At 41.5% G+C, this 8,810-nt stretch overlaps 1 protein-coding gene across 1 annotated transcript in view; it reads left to right on the top strand.

Annotated features, from left to right (window-relative positions):
• Window positions 1–699: 699 nt before the first annotated feature.
• The window catches only part of NUP107 (nucleoporin 107kDa), a 28,879-nt gene continuing 20,768 nt past the window's right edge, over window positions 700–8,810 (top strand). Inside the window, exons 1-5 of the mRNA XM_010011790.1 lie at window positions 700–745; window positions 2,482–2,571; window positions 5,443–5,558; window positions 7,383–7,518; window positions 8,092–8,195. Of these exons, the coding sequence (XP_010010092.1) occupies window positions 700–745; window positions 2,482–2,571; window positions 5,443–5,558; window positions 7,383–7,518; window positions 8,092–8,195 (492 nt within the window). The remainder of the gene's footprint in view (window positions 746–2,481; window positions 2,572–5,442; window positions 5,559–7,382; window positions 7,519–8,091; window positions 8,196–8,810) is intronic.

Below are 8,810 nucleotides of genomic sequence, written 5' to 3' on the forward strand. Positions count from 1 at the left end.
GGGCTCGAACCGTTTCTGAGGGGTGTCGGAGGCTTTTGCGTCAGCAGAGAGCTTTGACTCTGTTTCCTTTGTTCCGGAGCGCGATTGTAGGTGGCGGGGTTTGTTCGCGCCGCGGGAATGGTGGAGCCGGGCCCTCGCAAGGCGCTCTGCCGCCGGGCCGGCCTCTGCAGCCGCAGCTGAGGCCTTCGGTCCCCGCCTCTAGCCTCTCGGCGTTCTAGTATTTGTTCGCGATTTTGGTACCCTTCTGCAAGAGACGTGAGCTGCCTCACTGTGGTGGTTTTGTGCGTCTGAAGGAAAAAAACAAGTGACGAAATCATGTCATTCGTTCAGTTGGGTTTTTCAATTCAAAACTGAATTCATACTCTTGCATCTCTTAATAGCTATTTTTTTCTTCGTGTATTATTTTTCACTAAGAACATGTCCGTTGTGGAGTAAGAGGAAAAAAGTGTGTGTTTTCAGACAAACTCCTTTTTCCCCAAGCTGACCAGCAGTCCAGGGTGTTCTCTAGAGGAAACCGGACATCAGTGCTGGAACTGGCGATGGCTTTATGCTTTGTTTAAGCTTCCCAGCTGTGAGTTACTTGAAGCAACAAGACAGTCTTGTTCTATGTTCTGCTTGGATTCACTGGCTTACCTTGTGTCTGTGTGGCTGTTCTCTAGGAATGGTTTTGAAGACCGGTTATCCCCCCGTGATGCAGTGATGGCCAGACCTGGGCGGAAGCAAAGCTCTCAGAAAAGAGTTTCTGGTATCCTTTTCTTGAAAAGACTGCTCATCTTCTCTTTAACTGTTGCTTGCTGTGTTCATAAGGTGCTTGTATTTTTGCCACTGCTTTGATTTTGAGCATGGTTGGAATAGTTTTAAAACATACTGCAAGTTACTCTTTGGTTTATGCCTATTTGAAGTGAAGAATGTATACATATAATGTGAAATTGAGAAGTATTCTGCAGCCAAAATTTTGCTGTCGAACTGTCTTGTATTTTCCCCTTTCTGTGTGTAGTCTGTGGTATTAGTATGCATTATGAAGGAGAAAAGTTACAAAACAAAACTATGATTGCAGTGTCCAAAAACTACTAGAGAGGGATATCAGTGACTGACTGAAAGTGTGACTGGGAAATCTGGGTGAGGTTCATTTACAAAAATACTGTGTTGTCAGTGATATGGTACGTTACTTGGCCTTAGCAGAAGAACTTCAGGATAAGCCAAAAGATGCAATTCTTTGCCTTTTCACAGAATAGCATTTCCTCTGAGTGGGATCTTTTTCTCTCCTTTCCTTTTCCCTACGTTGTAGTCCCAAACCATGTGAAAGCTGTTGTAGTGATGGCTCGGAACAGATATTAAAGTAGACTTGGGGAAAGGAGTCAGGGTAGAATAGGGAAAGTAAGAGATTGTTGAAATGCTTGTATAGTCGATTCTTGACTATGTTTAGATTTATTATTTCAATTAGGGGTTAAATATGATTACAGGGATGTTGCATTGCCTGTGTCCTAAACTTGTGCCATCACATCTGTGTCGTGTTGTGTTTCACAGTTTTTCATGGGCTTATGAGCTCAGGTTGATGTCAGCCCAAGACCTATGTGAGCCGGAGCTTACTCCATTTCTGAGTTTTTGAAACTTAAGTTTTCTTCAGTCCATTACATCTGAATTTTATGGTTTTATGCTCTTTTGCACATGTTGTGTTCCCAGAGTATTGTTAATTATTCAGTGTGTGTTAACTTTCCATCCACAGTAATAGCAAGAGAAATGTACAGACAGATCTAAATTTCTACAGAACTTTCCCCCCCTCACACTTACTTACTGTAAGAAAAAAAATAACATGTGATTTGACAGCAAATAGAACAGCATTTTTCTGGTTATGATAGCAAAGGAATCCAGAACATTTTCTTGTCCATCTGGTTTTTGCAAGCAAAATAGTGAAGTAATGGCCCTTGATTATATTGTGCCTAAGAATCGTGATGTTCTTGGATGCTGATATGACGTGGGATACTGAAACTTTGGCACAACTACTTCTTAGTAAACCATATGTAGAGCACTGAACCTAGTTGCTGACAGGCAGAAGCAAAGTAGGGCAACAGAGACATTTTCTGTTAAAGTCATCAGCACACTGGGACTGAGCGAGTGAAAACTTTTTTTTACATGCATTCAGTCTCAGATTTTCTTATTGCATAGCACAGAGCAGCTCCTTGTAGGACAAAAGTATTCTTTTTGATCTGAATGGTGAGGAGGAATTCCAGACCTGGCATTCTCATATCTCCAAACTTTGCTTTGCAGTGTCCCTTTCAGCCCTCCAGCTTTTAAGCTTCTGGTGAAACATTTTGTGATCTAACTCAGGCTTATGAATGGTACTTTCTGCTCCAGTCTGAAACAGTAGATGTGTAATCTTCATAATATTTGAGCTACTGCAAAATATTTTTCCTTTCCCAGTATTCACAATCGTTTTGAATAGAGCCAAAAGCATGGCTTCTTAACTCATTTATTAATCAGTTCTTGCATCCGTGGATGACTCTATTGGAAACACAACACCCAGAGGCCAGTTGCTGTCCCGAACTCCCAGTTCATTGCATCGCCAGCCAGGTAAGACTGCTTTATTTCTTTAGTTAAGGGAAGTGGAGTTCATAATTGATAACAATTCATAAGGAGAAAGACATGGATGCACTGTAGTGGGTCCAGTGAAGGGCTGCAAAGTTATTTAGGGGATAGGAGTAGCTGACATATGAGAAGAAGCTGAGAAGAGCTGGGATTGTTTAGCCTGGGAAAGAGGAGGCTTGGGGGATCTTGTTATACCTGGCAGGAGGGTAAAAGACAGCCAGGCTCTTGGTGGTGCCCAGTGAAAAGACAAGAGGCACAACAGGATATACAGGGAATTCTGTTTAAGCATAAGAAAAGCTTTTTTCACTCTAAGGGTGATTGAATGCTAGAACTGGTTGCCCAGATGGTCTGTGGAGTCTCTGTCCTTGGAGGTAACCATAATTGACTGGAAACAAAACCTTGAAGATAACTAAAGCAACCTTTTCTAGTTGACACTTCCTTGGGTAGCAGGGTTGGAGTAGATAATCTCCAAAGGTTCCCTCCAACCTCAGTGTGCTGGGTTGATGCTGACTGGATGCCGGGTGCCCACCAAGCCGCTCTATCACTCCCCTTCTCAGCAGGACAAGGTGGGGGAAAGAAAACCTAACAAAAGGCTCGTGGGTTGAGAAAAGGACAGGGAGAGATCACTCGGCAATTACTGTCACGGGCAAAACACATTCGACTTGGTGAAATTTGTAATAAATAAATCAGAGTAGGGTAATGAGAAATAAAACCGAATCTTAAAACACCTTCCACCCATCTCTCCCTTCTTCCTCACCCCGAGTAGCATAGGGGGACAGGGAATGGGGGTTGTGGTCAGTCATCACAGATTGTCTCTGCCACTTCTTCCTCCTGAGGGAAGGACTCCTCACACCCTTCCCCTGCTCCAGGGTCCCTCCCATGGGAGACAGTCCTCCACAAATTTCTCCAACATGAGTCCTTCCCACGGGCTGCAGTTCTTCACACACTGCTTCAGCGTGTGTCCCTTCCATGGGGTGCATCCTTCAGGAACAGACTGCTCTAGCCTGGGTTCCCTATGGGGTCACCAGTCCTGCAGCAAACCTGCTCCAGTGTGGGCTTCTCTCTCCACGGGGCCGCAGGTCCTGCCAGGAGCCTGCTCCAGTGCAGGCTTCCCGCGGGGTCACAGCCTCCTTCAGGCATCCCCCTGCTCCAGTGTGGGGTCCTCCATGGGCTGCAGGTGGAGATCTGCTCCACCATGGGCTGCACCATGGGCTGCAGGGGCACAGCTGCCTCACCATGGGCTTGTTTTCTTTGTTTGACTGTATGTACAGTATCATTTCAGTCTCTCTCAAGTATTTGTCTCTTTGATCTTCAGGATACCTTACTTTCATATCTCAAGAGTTCAGGGAAAATCTGTGGTGAATCAAGAAACATGTTAGTACAAGGACAGAAACCTCGAGACAGAAACCTTTGGTTCTTCAGCTTTCTTGCTCTGCGTGAAACTGATGCATGGAAAACTGAATCTACCTATTGATAGGAAGCATTCCAAGGTCCCTGTACCTGTTTGCAATGGCCTTGCACCCTTGTAATTCAAGGGTGTCAGAGATCTGATGAGATACACTTTTGTGGATCCTCAGGACTGGGAACATTCCGAGAAAATTCTGTTTACCTCGGACACTGGGGAAAGGGGGGCAGAAACAAACTAAGTGCCATAAACATTTGATCATCTGTTTCCTAACTGCATGGAGTCTGATGGAGGCCTTGGACCTGCTTTTTATTTTGTGGTTGTATATGCTGTTGTGGGTTTCTTTGGTGCCTTTGAATCCAACAGTCCTCCGGTCCAAAAGGAAACATTCATGATCTCAATGCTGACTGAAGCTGTCTTGTTATCAAGAACTGCTGCTGAGGGTTGTACAAGCACTTTTTTCTCCAAATTGGATAACAGAATATGGGGACTGTGTCATTCCTTCATTACCGCTGTTGACACAACTCCTGATTTGGCTGTCACTGTCTTGATGCAAACAAAGTTTTTAGATGTTTTCCCAGGCTGTTTGTGGTTGATAAGGGGATCAAAGTAGCTACTATCTTCATGCAAATTCTGTGTTCTTTGGGCTGTGTGAAGGTCTGTTGTGGTGGAGCTCCCTGTTGTCTTAGAGTGTGGCATTTATAATCTTTCAAAGCAGCGTCTCCGTTTTTAGCATAGCTCAAATATTCATGGGTACACTAGCCACTGCACTGATGTGCAGGAGTATCTGGAGCAGATGCAGTGCTTGGTAGAGCAGACTTGTGGTTGCCTTTTACTTTAAGGGTTTGGAGACCAGTTTCCAAGAGAGACTGGAGATTTACTGTGATTTATGCTCATGGTGTGTGTTTACCAGTGAACTCTGGTAACTGAAGGCGTGCCACATATTTGGTACATAATACGCTCACGTTCAACCTGGCATCAGACATCTGTCTGGAATGCGGCTGGACTTGAGGAAGAACTGAAATGACAATAGATAGGCTTTGTCTTTACATTTATATGTGCCCTACTTGAAAAACTAGGGCTTGAGTATACTCCAGACTTGGTCACCAGGGTGTTTGTATAATTCCAGCATAGCTAGATATGTAGATTATTAAGTTCCGTTATTGATAACTTCCTTATTTCTAAGTGTTCTTGGGCCTGAGACTTGTTTTTATTTCATAAGTGGTGATTGTGGGTTTAGGGGTTTAGTACAAGCCTTCTGATGGAAGGAAAGTGAAGATAGACAAGAGCAAGTTACTTCTTGAGGTTGGTTTGTCTGTTTCTTGTGTGCCAGAACTGGATCTTATAAATACTTCAATCTCCATGATAAGATTTCTTTAGAGACCCTTGATAGACCACAGTGGCCTTAAATACTTTTTCTTTTCAGAAAAGATGCTCTCTTTCTCTTTCAGTTATGGCACTAACTCGGAGCTTCATGAAACCATCAGATATGTCTGCCATCCTGGGAACAGGAGGGCAATCTCCACTGATTCTACAAAGTCCTGGACTTTTTGGCAATCTGTCAGGGGTAAGATAGAGCATCTTTTTCTCTTTTGTTCCTGTGAAACTCATAAGAAATTACAAGTTTATAGTGTTGTTTGTGCCAAGGACAAACTGGGGGTGGTACAAGCTTGCTAGTACTACTCTTGCTGCTTACTACTAGTATTATTTATTATTGTGGTGTTCTTTGAAATGCTGTGATGAATTTTAAGGGTTTTAAGGACTTGCTAAATACACCATGTGTGTTGAGCTGGTCCTTATAACATCAACTTGCAACTACAAAAATCCTGACTTTGCTTGTTTACAAATTCATCCAAGACAATTGTTCTATGTCAGCAAGTTAAACCTGATTTTTTCTTATTTTAGCACTCTCCAGTATTGGGCTTCACTTGGATGTTAAAGTTTGGACTTCAAAGACCAAGCTCTTGACTTTTCAGATGGTGTTAATCATCTTCTGCCTTTGGCAAAACACTGATTAGAAAAGTTATCAGTAGGGATGTCTGAAGTATTTAACCTCTGTTTATTTTTAAATGAACTTGAAACAAGATGTCCCTCTGCATGCACATTTTAGTTCATTCTCCCTTTTAGTTGTTTCTGTAGTTTCTTACAGCCCATTTGTTTCTTTAAATTATCAGGTTCTGGGGCCTAGTTGATCAGCATGTGTACAGCTCTTGGCAAGGGCATTCTTCCTTTGATTCAGAGCCTCTTGTCATTCTGTAACTAGTGTTTTGTGGAGTACACTTTAGGTTAGCATTTAGTGCTCTGACTTCAATCCAGTTTAGATTAGCAGGGGGAAATTTGGGACTAGACAAAGGCTTTCACAGGAGGGCAATGGAAAAAGGACTTAAAATTATGTCTTGTGGAAATTTACTTGCTGGTAGATAAGAACACCCATCAGCCTTTTTTGTGTGTCCCATAGAGACTCAATAGGATTTTAGTGGAACTGAGTTTCTTGTTGTTCTTACTCTGCAGTTGGAGTGCTATCGCATTCTGTTCTGCTTGGCTGGAGGGCAGTAATGGCAGAGATGAGGCAAGAGGAGTACTGAGGGTAGAAACTTGGGCATAAAAGGAAGAATAACAGGTATATGTCTGCAGTTTTTGGATATGCTTAAGAGGCTGCTACAGGCAATGTCATCGGGTTCCCTCTTTGCGGTTTCCTGGGTAGGACCATTTTAAGAGTCTGAAAAAAGAATCATCCGGTGGCACATCTCTAGCTCTTTGTTTAGCATTAGTTGTTGATGAGAAGTCAATTGCTGTCCTGGAAACAACTGCAGAAAGTTGACCTGTCACTGCAGGATAGGTATAGTCTGTCTTCTGCTTTGGCCATTTTGCTGCTCTGATGTCAGATAAGTTATCAAATACCTCCCCTGAAATAGCCCCCACAAGGTATAGGTACATCTTTATTTCCCCCTGTAACATTCTGATACTTGCTATTATTTTAAACATACACTGCTTCATTTGATCAAGTGGTTTTGAGCAATTCACCAAGAAGGTTGGAAGACTGGTAAATGGTTCTGATTCAAGTTTTAACTATTTTACTTAACTTCTCACAGCTGCTTTACAACATAGTCAATGTTACTCTTGTTTACTTTGAACGACAAAATACTAAGTAAACATTTAGCATAATAGAATATGAAAGTTTACAGTGATTTATTTGTTTTAAAATGAAAAGTGATACATGGTTTTAAAGTGGATGGTCTTACCAGATTATCTGCTACTTTAGTTACTTCCTGAAAAAAAAATAGAGAATGTCTGTTTTTCAGATTAAAATTTAGCTTTTCAGAGCTGTTTGTTACAGGCTTGTAATAGAGATAGCTGTTTCTTTTCCTTATGTCCTTGTTAATGCTTCTAGTTGGATGAAAATAGCTGGACAGCAGCACTCTCCCCTCAGCAGACAGGAGTGTTTGCAAATCTGGACATGTCCAATATGACAGACAATGTGACTATGAGCGCTGTGCTGCTGCGTGAGGATGACCCTGGGGAAGCTGGTGAGACAATCTGAAGTTTTCATCATAACTGCCCACAGTTTCTGTTTGTGGGATATAAATATATATGTGTTTTTTTGGTTTGGTGGTTTTTTTGTTTGCTTGGTTTGGGTTGTTTTTTTTTTTTTAATCTTTTGCTTATATTTCTTTGTTAAAAACAGTCTAGTTTAAACGGTTCAGAAAGTTAATCTCTTCCAGTTATTGGAATTTTGATAGTTCGTGTCATCTGTGGAAGCTGATGGCGTAGATGGGATGCTCTGGTGAAGTAAGGCACAAACTGGTTTAGTTTTGTGGAGATACACAAATGAGTTTGTTGTTGAAACTTGTGCAGATGACAGGTTTACAATGAAAGTTCTATAATTATTTTACTTACCTTGTAGATTCTGTGTATCTTACTACCTTAGCTGAGAACTTCTGGCTTTATGGGACATAAATAGTACATATCATCATTGTCCTCATTTAGATTTACAAAAGATGAGATGCCTTGTCATCAGAAGGATTATTTTGTAGGCTGTTTGGTTTGGGGGTTTTTAGCAACTTGTGTCTAATATGTGTTCCTTCTTCAATCTGTTCTAGCTACTATGAGCATGTACTCAGATTTTCTACATTGCTTCCTGAAGCATACATCAACTACCATTTTCGATCTTGTGGATGAGTATGAAAGTATTTGTAACAGTCAGGTAAGTAGTTTGCTTGGGGGTGTTTATTTACTTTTATTTTATAATCCCTTCTCAAAGTAGTGTTGCTGGTTTACTTCAGGCTGAAAAGTCACAGTGCTTAACATAAATAGTTTAGATCTTCCAGCTGGTTACAGTCTTACGAGTCACTGAAGACCAGTATTGAATAGCATCTCTCTTTCCTCATACACTTCTTTGGCACAGGAATAAAAAATGCTGAATACTAAAAATGTCATCTGGCTGCCATTCCACCACATGTGTCAAGTGACAGTAAACATTAGCAGATGTATAGATATTTTTGTGTGTTAATGATAATAAGCTGGATTTAAATGTACTTATTTCTCTTGGGTATAAATAAATAAAATCATTATGATGCTTTAAGAGTTCTCTGCTATGTTACTAACAAGCTGGCAGTAGAGGGCTCAACACAGCTTGAAGGTGTCTTTGCTTTTAGACACCATTTTTTATTTGGATGGCTGTTGATATGACAGTTCAGGATGAGCAGGGATTGACAGTTTGAGAGGAAGAAATGATGATGCTTTTATCAGTATGTTGTTCATAAAAGAGAAAGGTGGACAGATCATTTTCTTTTTAAGAGATTTCATACCTGTGTTTGTG

Source organism: Nestor notabilis, unplaced genomic scaffold, assembly GCF_000696875.1.
Source record: "Nestor notabilis isolate BGI_N333 unplaced genomic scaffold, ASM69687v1 scaffold25503, whole genome shotgun sequence".
In the NCBI taxonomy this organism is placed as follows: Eukaryota; Metazoa; Chordata; class Aves; order Psittaciformes; family Psittacidae; genus Nestor; species Nestor notabilis.